The 21,250-nt window shown below is 50.0% G+C and overlaps 1 protein-coding gene across 1 annotated transcript; it reads right to left on the minus strand.

Moving 5' to 3' along the window:
* Window positions 1-18,133: 18,133 nt before the first annotated feature.
* ACTL8 (actin like 8) lies at window positions 18,134-20,831 on the minus strand. The gene is made up of 2 exons (XM_034753551.1): window positions 20,459-20,831; window positions 18,134-19,587 (listed from the first exon to the last, which is right to left on the minus strand). The coding sequence occupies exons 1-2, from the start codon at window positions 20,822-20,824 to the stop codon at window positions 18,823-18,825; spliced, it is 1,131 nt and encodes a 376-aa protein (XP_034609442.1). The 5' UTR covers window positions 20,825-20,831; the 3' UTR covers window positions 18,134-18,822.
* Between the last annotated feature and the right edge of the window lie 419 nt (window positions 20,832-21,250).

Here is a 21,250-nt window from a genome sequence, read left to right on the forward strand (position 1 = left end):
GGTTAACGTGAGCGTTGGCCAGTCTGAGGGTTAGGGACCAGAGGAGGGACGGCAGAGATGTCAGGCTGGGTCCGGCAGGCTGAAATAACTGGCTCCCTGCCTCCTCTGTGCCCGACAGGAACGCTACGCTGCACCCTGCCTTCTGCTTTGATGAGACTCTAACCGCTCCAAGAGCCACCTGACAGCTTAGCACCAGCACCAGGGTGCCACTTGAGGTAACTTGTCAGCTTTGCAATCGGGACCCAAGGCGATGGGTGACTCTTGCGTGCAATGGTGCAGCAGACTGCTTAAATCACCCTCCCCCCAGCTCCCTAGGGAAGCGCTGGGGCCCGCTGATTCCCACACAGCCAAGAGACTCGTGTTCCTGCACTCGTGGTTAGCAAATGCTGCATAAAAACATACAGCTGCTGGAAGGCAGAATTCAGCTTGGCTGCTGCCAATGCCAATGGTTGAAACTGTTGAGAAGTGACCGAATTGGTTTGTTTCCCAATAAATGGAGCGAAATGGGGAGATTTATCCAGTCCGCAAGCACTGGGAAAGCTGGGATGTCACACACAACCAGCCCTGAGCCTGGGCCACGCAATTTGAGAGAAAATTCCCATAGATGTCAGTAGCTGCAGGATTGAGCCAAGGAGGTTTTTTTTTTGAATGAAAGTGGAGGAAGGCTGGCCGAGCGGTAGAACACCGGTATCAAACTTAGAGACCTGGCTTCAATTCCCTGCCCTGCCACAGACTTCCTGTATGACCTTGGGCAAGTCACTCAGTTGCCGTGCCTCAGTTCCCCACCTGTACAATGGGATATATATTAGCCCTGCCTCACGGGGGCGTTATGAGGACAGATCCATTACAGAGTGGGAGGCGTTCGGTTACCATGGAAATGGGGTCAGATAATGACTTGACGGAACACGTTCTTTCAAACGTATTCCTACCATCAAGGGTTGGCTAAAGGAGGTTTAGAGAGGATCCCTAATCTTGCTGTGGGCCCCACTGCTGGCAGAGGCTAAGGCTCAGGGTTACAATAGCAGCAACTTTATTAAATACATCCACACTGGCGGGACAGCTACACAGTACTCAGCCATGGCCCACGACGTCCTGGGCCCTGTGTAAAACCTGGTATAGTGTCCAGGGGTGATCTCGAATGGGGTTTTTGCAGGGTGTGGAGGGGAACACACAAGGTGGGCTTTGCCGGCAATGATTCATTATTGTTTGCATGACAGTAACATCCAGAGACCTCCAGCTGAGCTCTGGGCCCCCAGTGTGCTAGGCGCTGTACATATACATAGTGAGAGAAGCTCTTCAGGGAAGTGATTCTATGGTCTATGATGTAAATAGACAAGACAGACAAAGAGCATGGGGGAAACTGAGGCATGGTGAGAGGATGTGACCTGCCCAATGTCACAAAGCAGGTCAGTGGTAGAGCCAGGAATAGAATCAGGTCTCCTAACTCCCAGTCCAGGACCTATCCTCGGACTAGACTTCACTGCCTGCCTCTTTACCCATTGTAGGCTCAGGGCCATGTCTCAGCTAACACACTGCACTGCCAATAGCACAGGGCTCCCTACACACATGCTGGGGCATTGGTACATTCCTGACTCAGCAGAAAGAGTCACTGATTTGCTAGAAGTGTGAGTTGGTGAATCAGTTAAAGGGAGGTCCATCCCCAGCCCCACACCGAGGTCAGCACTCGGAATGCAGAGAGCTCATGATCTGCAAGCGTTTGAGCGCCGTCCCCAGATTTTCAGATGAATAGATCTAATCTGACCTTCTGCATCGCACAGGCCACGCAACCTCGCCCACTGCTTTCTGCATCCATGCCATGACTTCTCTTTGAGCTACAGCGTCTCTTCTCTAAAGGAGCCCAGTCTCCATGTCAAGGTTTCATGTGATGGAGAATCCACCACAATCCCCAGGTAAATTCTTCCAATTGTTAATCACCTTCACTGTTAAAAACTTGCATCTTATTTGTAGCCTGAATGTGTCTATCAGCAACTTCCAACCCCTGGGGTCTCATCTGGCTTTTGGCTGCTAGATTAAAAAGCCGGCTGTTATCGAACATCTCTTCCCTATGAAGATTTTTGAAGACAGTGATCAAGTTATCTTGTCACCTTCTCTTGGATAAACCAAACAGACTGAGTGTCTTTAATCTCTCACAGAAAGGAGTAATGGTCTCAAGTTGCGGTGGGGGAGGAAAAACTTTTTCACTAGGAAAGTGGTGAAGCACTACAATGAGTTACCGAGGGAGGTAGTGGAATCTCCTTCCTTGGAGGTTTTTAAGGCCCAGCTTGACAAAGCCCTGGCTGGGATGATTTAGTTGGGAATTGGTCCTGCTTTGAGCAGGGAGTTGGACTAGATACCTCCTGAGGTCCCTTCCAACCCGGATATTCTAGGATGGCACAGTTTCCAGGTCCTTGCAATCCAGAAGAAGGGGATTCCAGGGGGATGAGCAGATGGGATCACATAGAACAAAGGCAACAAGGAGTCTGGTGGCACCTTAAAGACTAACAGATTTATTTGGGCATAAGCTTTCGTGAGTTAAAACCTCACTTCTTCGGATGCATAGAGTGAAAGTTACAGATGCAGGCATTATATACTGACACATGGAGAGCAGGGAGTTACTTCACAAGTGGAGAACCAGTGTTGACAGGGCCAATTCAATCAGGGTGGATGTAGTCCACTCCCAGTAATAGATGAGGAGGTGTCAATTCCAGGAGAGGAAAAGCTGCTTCTGTAGTGAGCCAGCCACTCCCAGTCCCTATTCAAGCCCAGATTAATGGTGTTGAATTTGCAAATGAATTTTAGTTCTGCTGTTTCTCTTTGAAGTCTGTTTCTGAAGTTTTTTTGTTCAATGATAGTGACTTTTAAATCTGTAATAGAATGACCAGGGAGATTGAAGTGTTCACTTACTGGCAAGCTTTTCCTCTCCTGGAATTGACACCTCATCTATTATTGGGAGTGGACTACATCCACCCTGATTGAATTGGCCCTGTCAACACTGGTTCTCCACTTGTGAAGTAACTCCCTGCTCTCCATGTGTCAGTATATAATGCCTGCATCTGTAACTTTCACTCTATGCATCCGAAGAAGTGAGGTTTTAACTCACGAAAGCTTATGCCCAAATAAATCTGTTAGTCTTTCAGGTGCCACCAGACTCCTTGTTGTTTTTGTAGATACAGACTAACACGGCTACCCCCTGATATAGAACAAAGGGAAATGCAGAACGACAAGGCTGACTTTAAGGCTAGAAGCACTGAATACCATGTGCGCTCTATCCACTTCCACTTTGTTACACTCTCCCGTCACGAGACTTTAATTTTTATGGCAGAGCACGCTCGCTCGCCCGACCAAAAGACTCATTTAATTAACGTGGAGAAATGTAATTAATTGTAATTGTTTGTAATAATTCATTGTTTAATATGATATTCATAATTATAAAAATCCTAATACCCAGTAACTGTCCTATAATGTAATAATTAAACTCTCATATAGGAGGCACTTCATTTAAAGTGCTTTGAAATTGCTCCTAGTCTACAGAGCCAAAAATCAGTGACCCAGAGAGACAGAGCACCCGGATGTGCGCCCCTCTGTGGTGCCAGGAAGCTGGGGCTTCTTTAATTATCCTTGCAGAAGAGCCACACTGAGGGCTTGTCTATATGGGACTACTGAGAAAAGTTGATCTGAATTAGCTAAAGGTGCAAATTTAAAGTGGATTAGTTAAACCACATTAAGCCCCCATGTGAACGTTCTCATTAAGAATGAAAGTGGCCTTAATTCCGTTTATTTTAATTCACTTGCAAAGTGAATTAAGCTAAACCAAACTGAGGACCCAATCGAGCACCATACCTACACATACAAAGGCTGGTTCAACACAAATCAACCAAAGACGTGAAGTCAATGCGCATACGTTAAAGCATGCTGAACCCTGTGTTGATGCTCTAATCCAGGAGTAAAGGGGCTCAAGAAATAACTCCTACCCCAAGGGGCTTACAAGAGTTATTATACCCATTTTACAGGTGGGGAACAAAGGCACAGAGAAACTAAGCACAGGGGACTGGACTCGATGACCTCTTGAGGTCCCTTCCAATCCTAGAATCTATGAATCTATGACTTGCCCAAGGTCTGTGGCAGAGCGAGGAAGTGAACCCCCAACTTCTGCATCCCAGTCTAGTGCCTTACCCGCAATGCCATCCCGGTGCAGAGAGGCAGCCCTATATTTTACCCTCTTTGTGAGCATTCTCCGGAGCACATGCTTAGCTGAAGCAAGTCTCTTTAACATGGTTCGATTGTTTCAGTCTGCACTGGCCCAGAACAAAGCAAGTGTTTTTGCTACTTCTGCATTCCCACCCCGGGTATTCGTAGCTGCCTGATCGATTTTCCGTTCTGATCAGCACAGGCCACATCTCACAGACTCTGCCTAAATTGATAGACACTAAAATGCACCATTACTTAACAGACATTCTGCCTGGCACATAAGCTGGGCAACCGCAGGTTGCGATCCTGGAACTGTGTCCCGTCAAAAGAACGGAAAACAACAACAAACCACCACCAACCCCATTGGTTTCACGCTAGATACGTTCTCTGAGCTTCCAAGCAAACGGTGCTCGTGATATCGGAAAGCTGGTTTGAGGCGACAGCTCCCTGAAGGGCGCGAGGAACGTATTCCTGCAGAGCCGCGATGGACGCACGCACCTTTCCCCTTTTGAAATTGGCCTGAAGACAAAAGAAAGAGGCAGGATGCACTTGCCGTTATGACACTGCACTGGGAGTCAGGGGGCATGCGTTGAATGTTCCTCTTTGCGCCTGACCCTGGGCAAGTCATTTAACGTTTCGGTGCCTCAGTTCCCTGTACATACAATGGGGATAGAAATCTTTCCCTTTGTCTTAGCTAGTCAGATTGTAAGCTTTTGGGGGGCTGGGTCTGTATGTGTACAGCGCCTAGCACAATGGGGACTCAGTTTCAGCTGAGGGCTCTAGATACTACCGGGGTGGTCTGAAAGGAGCAAGAGCCATGTTTTCCTGCAGCAGGAATACGCCGCCTTCCCAGCTGGCATAAATACAAGAGCTGGAGTGACCACACTCCTGTTTTGGCCAGGAAAGTCCGTTTTTTAAGCCCTGTCCCGGCCGCCTCGACTTCTTTGGCAAAAGTGGGCATTTGTCCCGTTTGCTCTTGCCGACTCCATCAGTTGGCAAAAGCAAACGGGACAAACGACCCGGGGGAAAGGCGATGCCAGCTGCGCGGAGCGGGGAGGTGGGGCTAGAGCACAGCGATGCCAGCCTCAGCCTCACACCGGGGGGCAGGCGGCGACACCAGCCCCGCCTGAGGAGGAGGGGGCAGGGTTTGGGCTAGCGGCTCGCCCCAGACCTGCGCAGGGTGGGGGCCGGAGGGAGGCTTGGATGAGCAGTTCAGGCCAGCCCCACGCGGGGTGGAGGGGAGGAGGTTCAGACAAGCAGCTCGGGCCAGCCCTATGTGGTATCCCGTTTTCTCTTTGGGGAAATATGGTCACCCTGACAAGAGCTAATCCCCAGATCCGAGCTGGTGGGTTCCATCAACCGAGAGGAGGGAGACACGAATCAGCCAGCTGATAGCATCCCCACTCCACCCGCGTCTGTGGAACCTGCCTTCGCTTCCTCCTGCCCACTTCACAATGGGAGAAACAACAAGTCCAGCAGAACACGACGGTGGCGGGTCTAACCTCTCCGGCCACCTGGGGAGAAAACAAAAGGCGCGCTCGGGGAGTGGATCAAAAAGATGGCATCATCTGAAGCCTTATTGAACTTCGGAAACTTGGCAACACTCTAATTTCCATGCGCCGGGTGTCCTCCGCCACACTCATAACCATCTTAAGTACTTAAATATACAATTTACATGAAGGAATTATATACTGCTGGCTGCTTTTTAAAATAGGGAAAGGACCCCCCACGGAACTGTTTGCTTTCCTCTAGTGGTATAATCTTGTGTGAAGAATTTGTCCTTTCCCTCTAATTGTGCCATCTGTGCCTCGGTGGATGGGCTTGTGTTTTTTCCCCCCTTCTCCCCCTCGCCTTTCCTTCCTCCTCGCCTCTCTGATGAAATTTGCAAGCGGCGCTTTTCCATTCCGAGCACAAAGGCGGCGGGTAATCGGAGCAGAGGGGCTGGGCAGATTCAGGTTTTTATCTGGCTAGCGCGGACGTCGCTGAGAAATGCCAAGGCTGATGGGCCTAGACGGGCTGCGTGCTCGCTGCATGGGGGGGAGGCAGCATCGAAAGGGATTTGGGAAAGCAATAAAGGCGGGAAGCGTCGCCCTTTGATGTATTGCAATTCCAAAAGCCGTCCTTCCCCGGCCTTGCCACTTCCACTTGTGGACTGGGGAGGCTGGGAGTGGAAGGGATTTAATTCTGCATCCGTCCCCCATTTGATAGGATAATTCGCATTTCTAAAGCATTACAAGTGCGTTGCAAAATTAGAGCTGCATATACCTGTACAGACAGAACAAGCCTCTTCTCTCCTTGGGAGCTGGTGCCTGGCCTAGATCAGGCTGCAATGTGGGTGTAGCGGGATGGTCACCCCGCTCATGCCCTGAAGGGCTTAAAACAGCCCTGGGAGAGGGCTGCGGGGGAGGGGGGAGTTAGGCTGATTGGGGGAAAGCAGCCACAGGTGGGGCCACGCCCCAATCAGGCCACGGCTGGCCATATAAGAGGGCTGAGGGCCAGAGACTGAAAGACTCTCTCTAGCTTTCTGAGAGAGAAGGACCTGGCTGCCTGGGAGCTGAGAAGAGTACTTAGGATAGAGCAGTGCTGGGGAGATCGAGCCTAGCAAAACCCAGGCTGCAGGCCTAGTTAAAGGCCTACAAAAGGGTACTGGGGCTGCAGGGGGGCAGCCCAGAGATAGGCGAAGGCAGCAGTAACCCCCTTGCCGATGATGAGTGGGTTACAGACTGCCGTCTGCCCCAGGGAGTGGGGGCTAGATGGTGACTGGCAGTAGCCACTGAGCAAGGTGAGGATAGAGAGAGTTGGGGGTTCCCCTGGGAGGGGAGACCCAGAGACAGTGGGTTGCTGCTGGAGGCAGAACACTGACATAGAGGGGCACCAGGGTCCAGAAGGGACACAGGGGCCAGGGGTGGGCAAGCCACCGGCCTGCAGAGGGCGCTATGGGCTGGAAAGAGCTAATTCCCGAGGCGACCAGCAGGAGGCGCCATACTGGTGAGACATCGCCCCGCCACAGTGGGGTTTGCTGAAGAGTCCAGTGTGGTACCATTGTCACTTGGTCTAAACGGGTGCATCTCGCGCCGTGAGAGCCAGACGCTCGCAGATGCAAGTGCCATCATTGTCAGCCTTGGACCAAGGCAGCCCATGTCCATCCCCTGGGCTGCACCCGTGGAGGGGAGTAGAGAGAGAGGCAGTTACCAGGAGAGCTGGGCTAACTCACACCTTGGTTCAGCAAACCCGTGCCGATTGTAACCCACTGGTGAGCATGTGTGGCAGGTTGCCCTCGGGGCTGATCACAGAGGAGGTGACTTGTCACAGCTGTAGCTCCAGTGGCAGCAGGTCGTGCTGGGTGTCCCAGGTCCAATCCCTGTCGTGCTGGCCACCACCCGCTCACAGGTCATCGGCAGTGTTTGAACACAGGACCGTTCGCACCCAATTCTGCCCCTGGGTTCGAAGGAGTGACTTAGCAAGCGGCAGCAGACGGATTGCTTAATAAAGCCAGGTCTCCTGACTGCCTGTGCGGTGCCCTAGCCATTAGATCAAACTGCCCCAAGGCAAGGAAGGGTTGCTCATAAACACACTCCTCCATTATTATCTGGATTATCATTGCACCTAAGAGCCCCAGTCATGGACCAGCCCCGCAATGTGCCAGGCGCTGTACAGACAGAACAAAAAGCCAGGCCGTTCCCCAAACTGCTGACAATCTAATATACAGCCAACTCATCGAACCCGTAGAGAACATTTCACGGGGAACTTTGCAAGCAGGGATCCAGATGTGATCGTGAACTAATACTGGCTACCTATCAGAGACTGTGAAACCCCCCACCGAGGCACTCACTCTAGCCCCAGTACGGGAGCTCATATTGAAGCCCTGTTTTCAAACTGGTTCATCTCCAGCATCCTGTGGGATTCAGCCATGTTCTCATGGACAATGAAACCACCTTACCAGTACATCTCCTGGGCATCCTCCACTGATCCAAAGGACCCAGAGGCACTCTGAAAGCAATACACTAGCAACTCAAATGTTTAGAAGGGTAAATCTAGGAAGGAAAATGTTTTCCAAGAGAACGTGAAAACACCCAGCTCGGCTGGAGTCCAGGTGGAGCTGGGCAAAATGTTTCAAACTTTTTTAAAAAAAATTTTTAGACACAAAAGGGTCTCTCGATTCTTTTGTGAATGAAAAATTGTCATTTCTTTAAAAACGTTCAGACTTTTTGCCACAACAACAACAACAACAAAAAGACTGCGGTTTGCATTTTTTTCCATAAAAAAAAAAGTTTCCACTTTTTTAAACAAATTTCATTTGTCCTACTTTTTTCCATCGAAAACACGGCATTTTCCAATGGACTCCAGGTCTCAGCCAGCCTTTGACCTCGAAGAAATTGGCGGCTGAGGAAACAGAGTGGCCTGTAGTTTTGCAAATAAAGGAGGGATATTTGGAGCCAGTTCTTTACCGTAGACAGAGAGCTCCTCAGTTACCTCCTGTTCACGTTGGAGCAGCCTTATAAAGGACACTGGTAAATACAAAAAAAGGAGACCGGGTGGGGAGGTAAGTTGAAAAACGTTTGCTGACACAAGGTTCCCGGTCTCCCCATCACACCATCCTGTGCAGAGCCTGTTGAGTTGAGGTCCTGCAACAGCAGCCGGTACTGACGGAGAGCTGCGGAGAGGAGATAGCACACCATCCGCACTTGTGAATTTCAGAGGACGATCCCTTCTCCCTGCAGCCAGGCGCTGTGCACGAGAACACATCAGCCCTGGGGAGCAGGGTAGTGTTCGGGCATGTTTTTAACTGACAGATGACAGATTGAGATCGCAGGGGGCAGACAGAGAAGTGAAGGCCTCCAGTGACAGAGGCCGGCAAAGCTGTCTATTTGAAGGAGCCGGCAGACGCAGCAATTCACGATACACCTGCACCCACACAGACGCTCATTCTCACTGCTAGACTCTGTCTCGGGAGCACCGTACCGTGTTCACGTGTCTGAATGTCGCATGGGAGACAATAATTGTGTCATTTGCTGTTCTATGCCTCGGAGACAGAGAACAGAGTCCTACGGAGCAGAGCGCATACGTTAGTAATGCCGGAGGAAGACTGCAGTGTTTCAGCCAGGATGGGAGGATTATGATGAATTGTTATTGTTTTATTGTGGCAGCCTATAGAAGCCGCAGCCACGCACCTGGCCCCCATTGTGCTAGGAGCTGTACAAAGAACAAAGACCCAGTCTCTGTCCCAAACAGTTTACAGTCTAAGACTTCAGGATCATTCAAAACCACTCAGCAGTGGCCTAACCCTGCTGCTAGTGAGGCTGATGGGAGATTTAATGTGGGAGCAGAGGGAGGCCAGCATGGAGCGCTTTGGAAAACTGCCCCTTTGCGCACAATATCTTGCAATAGTGAGCTGCTCTTCGGGCTCAGTTCATCTCTGGTGTCGGCGAACAATACGACCACTGGAGCCAGCCCTCCCTCAGCAAAATTCTCCAGTTTAAAGTCTATCACTGTGAGAAGGGGTTAGGCAGGACAGCCCAGCCATTATGCTGGGGTGGGGGTGGAAATTCTCCCCTCACTTGGGAATACATTTAATTCTCTGCAGGTGAGTCAGACGCAGGATAGTTAACACCTCTGATGCCCCTGGTGATACTGTTAGTGCAGGGCAACATTTTTCAGACTCGGGTACTTAAAGTCAGGCAGCTAATTCTATAGATGCACAGCACGCTATGTCCCCACCCCTCCTATTTGTGCTCATAAGCAACAGACAGTAGTTCCTTGGAGCAAAACAGGGATGGTTGAGGCCATGTTAGGGCCCCTGTGCCCTGTCACTGTGGTGCAATGGGGCTGTAATCTGGCTGCAATGCCCAGCAGAGAATTCTCCTGCTGGAGGGGAGCTGGGCACAGCTGGGCAGCAGCTAAATTGCTAGGATCCGGAGTTGGCAGGGGACAGGCTACATTCCCCTGGCACAGAATGACCACTGGACTCTCTGGTTCCCACCCTTCTAGCCCCCTGGGGTCAGAGTGCACCGTCACCCACTCCCCGCTCCTCCCACCGACATAGCTCAGCGTGGGGCCATTCCAGCCAGCTGCAGAACGGAAACGTGTTGCCGCATTTCACCCCGCCGGCTCGGGATGAAGCTAGCTGGCAAGGCCCTTGCATTCTGCCCCGGTTTGTTATCTCGGTGTGCACTGCTCTTTGGTGATCGGAGTCGGTGGTGTGCAGTGCACACACGCCCCTCTCTCCATCCAAGACATTTGAGTGGGGACTATCCTGCCATCTCTCAACTTGTGGTTGTCCGAGAAGCTTGGGAAACCTGCTCTCGGCCTCATTCCCACAGGGCACGGCCTTCCTGTTCTTCTCCAGGCTAGAAAGCGACCAGATGCCTACAGGATCCCCCTTTAAACTACCTGCCTTTGCCCTGCCCCACATGAATCAACACCCAAGGAAGCAAGAGGGAAGCAGTGACTGCAAATGAGACAACATCTTCTGGAGAGTGAGAAAACCATAGAGAAGGCAGAGGAGAGTGGAAGCCCAGGGGCAAGGGGCACTGTTCTCTTTATTAAGGCACAGGGAGCTGTATTTAACCCTTGCATTGCTTTTTCTTTACACATCAAATACAACAGCAACCCTGGTCCAGAGTTGACTACAGGCTCTGTGCAGGCCACAACCCTGCCTTCAGCCTCCACAGCTTTGCCCGCCCCCGTTCTCCCACACAAGGCCAGCGCGAGGCTGGAGGGGCGCATGGGGGGAGCTAGGATGGTGGGCCCGTGAACCAACCTTTGGTCTGTGGCGGAGGGGTTCCCACTCTCTTAAAACACACTACAACTCCACAGCCAGTCACCACCCCACCACGTTACTCAGTAGTATTAGCAGGCTACACACAGACTATCCTGACAACTGCCGCTCTTGAGGGCAGCTCATTGAAATAACTGCCTGGGGTGAGGATACGGATGAGGACCGGAAGAACGGGACTAGTGTTGCTCAGGATTTAGGAGCCCTGGGACAGGTGAGTTGGGCACCCAGGTCTGGGATCCTGTATAGCGGGCAGGCTGCAGAGTGCATGTGTAGCGGGGGAGGGAGGGGGGAGAGACAGACAATCAGCAGAACTGTGCATGCGAGCCCAGGACTGGAACTGTAATGGGGGCTGCAAGTCAGGAGTGAGGTGCATGGCAGAGTGGTGGGGGTGCGTAGGACGGGAGTAGAAGGATGCGATGTAGGTCAGGATTATGGGGCATTGGCAGAGTTCTTAGAGATGCCAGGACGGGACAAGCAAGGCAGCTTTGAGGTATATTGGCAAGTGCCTAGGACCAGAAAGGTCTGAAAGTCAGGCTTGAAATGCATTTATTGGCAGAGCTGCGGGGAAAGAGAAACTTGCGTACCGGGCTGCTCACCTCTTACCTGATGCTTACCCGAGCAGCCAATCCCTTAATGAGTTACAGCCACACTATTAAACCTGGCATTATTAAAAGCCCACTGCAAACTATTTAAATAAGAAAAAGGATAAAAGTTAATGAGGAGACTTTTCAAACACAGAGTGCTCTGAAAGCAAATGTCTAGGGAAAGATTTATCGCCCTTTTCCAGCAGTTAAACACAGGTGGACAACCCAATCCCATCTCATGGGAGTAACTTTATGGGTGAATTTTTGCATTTGTCCAATTCATTTCATAGTCTCCTCGTCCCCATAAAACTTCAGTCTCTTTCTTTAAGGTTTGTGCATCTCTCCGTAAAGGTTCCAGCTAACTAATCAAAAAACCCCGCACACACACACAATAAATCTCTGCAAACTCAGGTCAGGTTTGCTGTGAGATCTAGGCAAATGCAGCCTCACGCAACAGATTAAAGGCACAAGTACAAAGTTGCGATTTTGTGCTATCATAGGGATACTTATTACTGTTTTACAGTAGCATCCAGAGGCCACAACCAAGAGCATAGTGCTAGGTGCTGGACTAACAGCCAAGGTCTTCGCCACAAGACCATCGTCCCAACTGTAGCGAGATCGACTTTCAAACTCCCGCCTCAGAGTGGTCCATACCACCCTCCACCGAGAGAATCTTGCAAATAGCAAGATTTTCCCCTCCCTATAGTCACATCCCAAGCCTTTACACTCAACATATTGCAAGAGAATAGGTCAGGAAAAGGAAGCGGTCACGTCCTACCTGCATCCTTTAGGATTCTACCAGGACAGAGGAATTGTCTTTCTCTACGCTCCGGTAAGGTCAGTCGAGGACTTGGCCTACTCAATGAGCAATGGAAAGAGGCGGACATGGTCAGTGGCTGCTAACGGGGAGAAGTTACCACTCAAACCACTAGAACTAGATTGTTCCCAGAGCTATCTTAACATCCCAGGCAAAGGGATGAGCCTTTTCTTTCTAAAGCGGAGCGACAACCTCCATTACCATTCTACTGCACAGCTCGCTCGGCTGGTTGCATGAAGGACACCGTCACCCGCAGAAGCCCCCAGGGTCTCATCCTCCAAGCAACGAGGGGACGCTCCTGCTTCCTGACACACTGAGCTTGTCAGTCTGCTGGGCACTCGGGCCAAGCCCCCAGGTAACTGTAAACCAAACCCTTGCAGGAATGCAGCTTGCATAATTCATTGGGTTTTTTCTGGGCTGGAAACACCAGACAGCTGTTTCACACTACGCGTAGCCATTTGAATTGCCCAGCTGGCCAACATCCTCTGCGGCGGGAAGTACAGACTGCCAGAGAGAAGGGGAAGGACGGTCTTGGGGGCGAAGACTCAGGAAACAAGGCTTCAGATCCTGCCTCTATGCTACCACAGGCTCTGAATGACCTTGGGCTGTCACTTTAATCTCTCTGTATCATAGCTATAAAGCAAGGATAAACCACCCATCCTTTGTCTGTCTCACTTTCTCAGCAGGGCCGCCCAGAGGGGGCCTGGGGCACAGCAATGTCGGAAGCCCCTTCCATAAAAAAAGTTGCAATACTATAGAATACTATATTCTCGTGGGGACCGGGGCAAATTGCCCCACTTTCCCCGCCCCGGGCGGCCCTGTTCCTCAGACTGTCAGCTTGCTGGGGCAGGGGCAGGGGCAGTCTCTTACTATGTATTACAACGAGCAGCTACGTTCTCGCCCCTTTCCGCAAGCCACGAAATTGGCCCGTGTCCAATGCTACATCTGGGGGCGCACAGGACGCAGAGCTATGTGGGTAGAGTAGAAAATCCATAGCTATTAGCTGCTTTGTGTGCCCCGACCGGCTCAGCCGCAGGCCACCCTGAATGCAGCTGGCTGGTTTTCAGGAAACTCTCCTCCAAATCAATCAGTCGCAATTAGTTAAATTCTCCCTTGAGCAACTGAGCATACCTGGGCTACTAGAGAGACTCGGCCTAACACCGAACTTGGGCACTTGTGAGCCTGCCACCTCTCTGTGCGAGCAGACACTCGACCAAACAGGCCGGCTGAATACAGCAGCCCTCACTCACCTCATCGCACCAACCCGTCATGCTTTTCAGCTTGACCTATGGTCTCAAACCACCAAAACCAGGGGGCAGGGCTGGAATAATTCAAAATATATATATATATTTTAAAGCAGATATGGACTTCAGTACCTGACTTTGTAAAATTGGCACATTACTGCAAGAATGGAGCTAGCATGGACACCACAGCAGTGCCAAACCTGCTTGACTGTGTGTCATGGGCCCTATACTGTGGAGATTCTCCTGCAGCTCAAGCAGCAGGGACTTGTGCTTTTGTAGCAGGAAAAGCAGAGTTCTGGTCTCCATGGTCACCTTGAAATTTTAACTGGCATTCAGCGTGTTCTCATATTTTGTTCCTCGTGCCTTCCTCTTTTTCAAGTGCCAGGATTTGGAAATCTTTGCTTCAAAAAACAAACAATCACCCTGGCGAGGTCAACGAGGTTGGTCGGTCAACAGACACTAAGTAGGAAGAGCTGGTGCAAGTGACCCAAAAGGGAACATGAACCCAGTCGCTTCATCCTTTTTATCACGACATTCGCTAGCCACACAGCAAGACAGAGACACTCTCCAACTCAGTGATGTTGTCAATAGAAAGGCTCCCAGAGGGCGTTGGATCAAATTCAGGACCCTGCAATGCTATTCTTGGCCCGGCCCTGCACTCACTGCAACCTGAGTTGATCTTTGCCTGAGTTCTCCACACCTTCAAGCCAGGATAGCACTCACCTGGATGATTTAGTTGGGGATTGGTCCTGCTTTGAGCAGGAGGTCCGACTAGATGACCTCCTGAGGTCCCTTCCAACCCTGATATTCTAGGATTCACCTAGCTCTTGGGGGGGGGGGGGCCAACGCCTAGCTGTGTCTATTCATAAGATGCTTGGACCTCCTTGTATGGTAAAAGACAGCACCCAAGGCCAGGTTGTACACATGACAAAGGCAAACACAGCTGCAGAAGAATGCACCAAAATCAGGCACGTTCCAAGTGTGAAGCCAGTTACTAGAGGATCATTCAAGAGGTAGATTCAATGGCAGCGAGGGCTGGAGCGTCCAGATAAGCCAATTCCCAATGCAGAGAACCCTGGAACCCCACAGCCTGATGGTGCAGGGCCTGTCCTGCCTGACCCTGCCCACACTTTGCGCTTGGCTTTCACCTTCACTGGCTGTAGGAATGCATTTCCCCAAGTCACCACTCTGAAGAAGCGGGTCATTTCCATGGAAACCCTTGTTCGGCAGACATTTGGGAAAGACATTACGCTAGATAACAGCTGTTCAGAGAGGGCCTGTTTAGAGGATGGGCTCTTTTACTGTGTCCCCCTTTGTTGCACACCAGAAGTTAATTTTCCTTTAAAGCCAGCCTGGCTGAGCATCTGAGGAAAGACATGCACAGATCTGCTGCTCTAACTGCTAAGTTAGAGTTGTGTAAGTCTGAGGCTTTGGCTAAAAATACCTCCACGGATTTTAGTTTTACACTGTTCTCTTTGATCGGACCACAGGAGACAGCTCCTGGCTCCCAGCTCCCTCTGTATTCAGGAGCCATCATTAATAGCTTACATGGAGCTGGCTGGCAGTTAAGTAGCTTGTCTTCAGACTAGAGCCGAGTTTGTTTTATTTCCAAGAGCAGGAATTGTTGCTGCAAACTTAATAGAGGGATTTGCTACAAATGCCAGTTAATTCCATTTCCACCTCCTAGACAGGTGGAACTAATGAAGGACTAGGAGGAGGTTGAGAGACACGGAGTAGGGCAGCTTCTGGAAAGGTTTGCTTGTGTAGCCAGCAGATGATTATCTTGGGCAGGCAGGGCCAACGCCCAGTGGAGTGGCAGATATGGCTGCAGGATAATTCAGCCCTACAACCTGAGCTGCTAGGAGTTTTCATCCCCCCTCCATCTTTCAGCCTTCTGCTCTTGCTTTCAGATAGCCATACAAGAGCATGGTAGGAGTGTGGCACTGGCAAAATATTAAAACTAGCGCAACCCAACTCAATTCATAGCCTGGATGGGGCATCTGTTTGCCTAGTGTGTATACATACACACACACACACACACACACACCCAAGCAGCTGTTCCAGGAACAGTGGCTGCTTTGACCAAAATGTTGGCCTCCAGTGCCCAGGGGTCAGATAGTGGAAGCCCCTCCACTCCCCCCCCTTTAAAAAACTTCAGCATGTTTTATAAACGCTTTTTCCTAGTTGCACACTATGCAGAGCATCTGTACTGCCCACCTTTCTGAGCTGCAGCCATGGCAAACAGCTTTTGCTGTTGAAAGGGCTGTGACATTGCTACCCTTACTCCGCTGATCTCAAACTGTTTTGCATTAGCCAGAACAGAGAGACAGTGGACATGTATCCCATTGCATTCCCTGGGGAAGCAATGTTGTTCTTTGCTAGAAAGAATTCAAGGACAGAGGAGTAAATTAGACAATACTTGTACCCTTACCCTGCCCCAGTGCAGAAGGAAGGCTAGTGGAGGGGGTTTCCCTTTGACTGGCCTCTAAAGGGACAGCTTCCTCTCTAGTCTCACAGGAGTGGAAAGCTTTAGTTTTGAAGTCTTGTCCACTCAAATTTCAGAGTCCCTGCTCTGTGCAGAGACCCAGACCACTTGCAACACCATGTGGAGTTCTGGTCTCCCCCTACAAGTGTTCTGGTGTCCAGTCAGACATGGGAAGGTGTTCAATACTTTCTAGGAAGACTCCATCTCTTAGAGACTAGGGTCCTTTCAATCATCTCCTGTTAGGCACCCAAGAAGGGAAAAAAAAACCCCACACATCCCCCTGCCTTCATAGTTTCTGGCCATCAAGAATCAGCCAGCTCTTCCTGAGGTGGTTTCTTGGCCATCTGTCCACACGTTGCTGGCATTCTGGCCTGCAAGACAGTGGTGTGAAGCAGGCAGCAGCCTTGAACTTTTATTTAAAAAAAAAAAAAAAAAAAAAGTTACTCAGCAAGTCAAGTGCTAAAGATGTATGTGTTCCAAGGTGAGGCAATTTAAAACACCAGCTTGTTCTTAATTATGTGCCACATTTTGTTCTATGATTAGATGGAAAGGCTAGATATTGCCTGGAGTAGTAGTGTAAAAAAAAAAAAAAAAAACCACCACCCACACACAATGCCCTGGTCACATTCTCCCACTTCAACCTAAAGAAACCCTCATGCCAACTAAGATATTCACCCAGCATTTGAAGTCCTGCAGGGGTGAGCAATGCCTATTAATTCCAGTGCCCAAAGGGCGGAGCACTTGCAGCGAGCAGGTGGAGGTTCAGTTTATGCAGCTGAACATGGTTTGGGGGTAGAGCTGCTATGCAGGGCACCCCCTGCACCAGGCACTGAATGAAGGACCCTCTGAACCTCACTGCACGAGCCTCTGCCAGAGGCAGAGCAGGTCCAACCACTGGGTTATCTAGTCCCCAGAGGTGGTCGGTCATACCAAGTCAGAATGGCTTCCAGGAGTTTAGCACCAAAGTACCTCTAGTAATCTGCCCCCCACCCAAGATGCAGAAGGCCATCTGGTGTGCTTTTCATTAGAGATCTCTAGGAGTTGGACATCTTTGAAAAATCCTATGAGGCAACTGTTTTAAAGGCATCTAATGAGTCCTTCAAAAAGCTATCCCCCCCCCGACACTTGTAATTGCACCCCTACAGGGTGCTCTGAAGCTGCCCATGTGCCTCAAGAGGTATTTCAATTGAGGAATGGGGCAGATTAGGAACCTAAAGATTGAAGTGGGACACCACTGAAAAGCCCAGCCTTCAGGCAGAGTTTTGAAAATGGGTAGCTTGAGTTAGTTTTAATCCAGATTTAAGTGCTTAAGGCCAGGTCTACACACTTACTTTGGTATGACGACTACATTGCTCAGGTGGTGTGAAGACTCCTCACCCAAGCGACAGTGCTAAGATTGGCATAACTGTCTACATAGGGGGTTGTTGGCACGAGAGAGTTTCTCCTGCCAACATAGCTACTGCCTCTCATGGTGGTGGAGTTGAGCTGATGGGAGAGCTCTTTCCAGTCAGCTTAGAGCATCTTCACCAGAAGCATTACAGTGGCACAGATGCACCCGTGCCGATGCAGGTTGGTAGTGTAGACCTGCCCTTAGTGTCGGTTTTCCAGAAGTGTAGAGCACACAATGGCTCCCATTGCTGTCAGTCACTGGCGGCTCAGCACCTCTGAAAAAACCCAGCTGCTGTTTAATCATGTAGCTTTGTGACTCAAGTCTCAGGTCACTGACTGTTCCAACACCATAGGAAGCTGATGTTTCCTTAAATCAGGTGGAGTTGTCAGGACAAGCAGCCCCCGTAGTCTGCTACAGCAGACCCAGATCTGCCACCAATGACTCATTGCAATGTCAGATAAGTCATTTAGTCCCTGCCCCACTTCCAGGAGGCTGGAAAAGGAGTAGGTATCCCTGTTAAGGGGTAACATTTGATCCTTGAACAAAAGGTGTTGTCTTTCTGAAAGCAGAGACCTCTAGAGTGTTGTCCAAATCCCTTCCCATCGGGTTCCCAAAGAAACTCAGTCAGTCCTGCAAAGCACTTCACATTTAATTTTTAAATTTCCCCTTATCACAAGACTATCATTGCATGTTACAATTCTCCACTTTGGGAAGATTTAAGCGTTTGTATTGTCATTAAGGCAATGTACAGCGATCTTCAGATTAGCATTAGAATACAGCAGCTTGCACATGTCGCCTGGAGTAGCCTTTAGCCCCATGGCTATTTGGTGGTACAGTTGGGTGGAAAAAAAAAAGCAAACAGGCCCCTTAATTCCTGCTGTTACAACAGGAAGACAAGCAGCAATTAACATTTGCACTTGCCAGCCCCTGAAGAGGAGTTATGGAATAATTACTCTTTAGATGAGTGACCTTGAATACATCTTGCACCAATCTCATCTCTAGCCCTGAGAATCTGACAGTACAACAAGGAAGAGGGAAGAGAGGGCTGTAGTCAGCGACAGACCCAGAGCCTCACATTAACGTGGTTTTACCTCTTAACCTTGTGATGAGTCACTAGTGAGGGGTTTAGCACATTTTTACAGGTGATCACTGCATTAAGTTATATATGTGATGGGACTGGTTTGCTTTAGACCTATCCAAACTAATCTTAAATAGGATATGTTAAGCATACAGACAACCCTTGGAAGAGCTAGGAACAGCTTTGGAAGGAATATTTCCTTAAAGGAACACAGTCCATTGCCCAGCCACATTTGACACTTCCATTGTGCTACAGGATTCAGAAGCATTTCCTGTGAACAATGGATGGACCAGCCTCGTCGTATTCCTGCTTGCTGATCCACATCTGCTGGAAGGTGGAGAGAGAAGCCAGAATGGAGCCGCCAATCCAGACTGAGAATTTGCGCTCCACTGGGGCAATGATCTTGATCTTCATGGTGCTGGGGGCCAGAGCAGCGATTTCCTTCTGCATGCGGTCGGCGATGCCGCCATACATGGTGCTGCCGCCGGACAGCACTGTGTTGGCGTAGAGGTCCTTTCGGATATCAATGTCACACTTCATGACTGAGTTGAAGGTGCTCTCATGAATGCCGCAAGACTCCATGCCCAGGAAGGAGGGCTGGAAGAGGGCCTCTGGGCACCTGAACCGCTCATTCCCAATGGTGATCACCTGCCCGTCAGGGAGCTCGTAACTTTTCTCCAAAGAGGCAGATGTAGCAGCTGCAGCCATCTCTTGCTCAAACTCCAAGGCAACGTAGCACAGCTTCTCCTTGATATCACGCACGATCTCCCTCTCGGCCGTGGTGGTGAAGCTGTAGCCCCGCTCGGTCAGGATCTTCATGAGGTAGTCGGTCAGGTCACGCCCGGCCAAGTCCAAGCGCAGGATGGCATGAGGCAGTGCGTAGCCTTCATAGATGGGCACAGCATGGGTCACCCCATCACCAGAGTCCATCACGATGCCAGTGGTACGTCCAGAGGCATACAAGGCCAGTACAGCCTGGATGGCCACATACATGGTAGGGCAGTTGAAGGTCTCAAACATGATCTAGGAGAGAGGAGACATTTTTTACCATACTGCATGGATCAGCTGTCCACACTTGCAACCAAATGCAGATTCCTGAATCTAGCTAACCAGGGCTAGACCCAGACAACACCATGATTAGACTATTCTGGGCTCAAGCATCAAAACCCAGGTCTTCCCCTGTGAGCTAGAGGGACTTCTGCTGTGAACAGTATGCAGGTGTAATCTTGTAGCAGCACAAGAGACACCACACAGGCAGCCAGATACTATGCTGATGGGCAACTAGAGCAGCTCAAAGACACCTTTGGCATGAAAGTTTGTCCAGAAGACTCAACTCTGTATGTTAAATTTTAGCTCCCCTCCACCTCACCAGTCCTCTTCTCCCCTCCCCTGTCCTTTTAGAAATTCAACTGGTAGAGGGGAAAAAGTGACAATTTCTGAAGTTGTCTGTTTCACTAGAGATAAGCTCTTGCAGAGTTCAAACAGACCTGAGATGTTTGACATGTCTCATGAAGCAACAAAGAGTCCTGTGGCACCTTATAGGCTAACAGACGTATTGGAGCATAAGCTTTCATGGGTGAATACCACAAAAGCTTATTGGAGCATAAGTCTATAAGGTGCCACAGGACTGTTGCTTTTTACAGATCCAAACTAACACGGCTACCCCTCTGATACAGGTCTCATGAAGTGCTGTTTGCACAGTTCCCTGGGAGACCTTAAAACCTGGACACAGCATCAGACAAGAGTTGAGACAGCCAAGAGACTGAAGCAGGAGTTTTGTGGCAGGGCTGCCACAAAACATCAGGGAAGCAAGGAGTAGAGCACCAAGACAACACTCATTTAATCCAGCTGTACGATATGCACAGCAGATATACACATAGTTGCAATACTGCACCTGGGTCATCTTCTCTCTGTTGGCCTTGGGGTTCAAGGGAGCTTCTGTCAGGAGGACAGGGTGCTCCTCTGGGGCAACACGGAGCTCGTTGTAGAAGGTGTGGTGCCACACTTTCTCCATGTCATCCCAGTTGGTGACAATGCCATGTTCAATAGGGTACTTCAGGGTCAGGATGCCTCTCTTGCTCTGAGCCTCATCACCAACATAACTGTCCTTCTGCCCCATCCCAACCATGACCCCTTGGTGCCTTGGGCGTCCGACGATGGATGGAAACACTGCACGAGGGGCATCATCTCCAGCAAAGCCAGCTTTGCACATCCCAGAGCCATTATCAATGATGAGAGCAGCAATTTCTTCTTCGGCCATTTTGGTTTGTCTGAATAAGGAGATGAGAAAGACCAAGCTTTTAGGTAAAAGGCAAGTCAACTTCTCCTGCTGAGGGAGCATCTCAGGGCATTGGAATGCTAGTAGTTGGTTTAAATATATGCATATTGTACAGAGATACTTGGATAATGATTGACTGTATCTCATGAGGCACTTAAGGGTCCCAATCTAGAAAAAAACCACACACCACAGACTAAGGGGAGACTTCAGAAGCTGGGACTGGGAATTTTTGGCAAGGACGGCATACCTACCAGTGTTTGAGGACTGCTAAACACCTAAGCTCTTTCCAAGGCCTCTTTGGCCAGCTACAGGAGTAGTGACAAGCAAGATATGGAGGTGAAGTGCCACTCCTCACCCTCCCTTCTTAAGGAAGGAAGGGCCTGTTGAATTAAAAGCCAAGTGTGAGTT

Source organism: Trachemys scripta, chromosome 19 (genome assembly GCF_013100865.1).
Source record: "Trachemys scripta elegans isolate TJP31775 chromosome 19, CAS_Tse_1.0, whole genome shotgun sequence".
Taxonomy (NCBI): domain Eukaryota; kingdom Metazoa; phylum Chordata; order Testudines; family Emydidae; genus Trachemys; species Trachemys scripta.

Coding starts and splice junctions, on each gene's coding strand:
- ACTL8 (XM_034753551.1), bottom strand. CDS start 20,824: ATGGCCGAAGAAGAAATTGCTGCTCTCATCATTGATAATGGCTCTGGG. Junction 19,588..20,458: donor ACAGAGAGAAGATGACCCAG/GTGCAGTATTGC, acceptor CCTCTCTCCTAG/ATCATGTTTGAGACCTTCAA.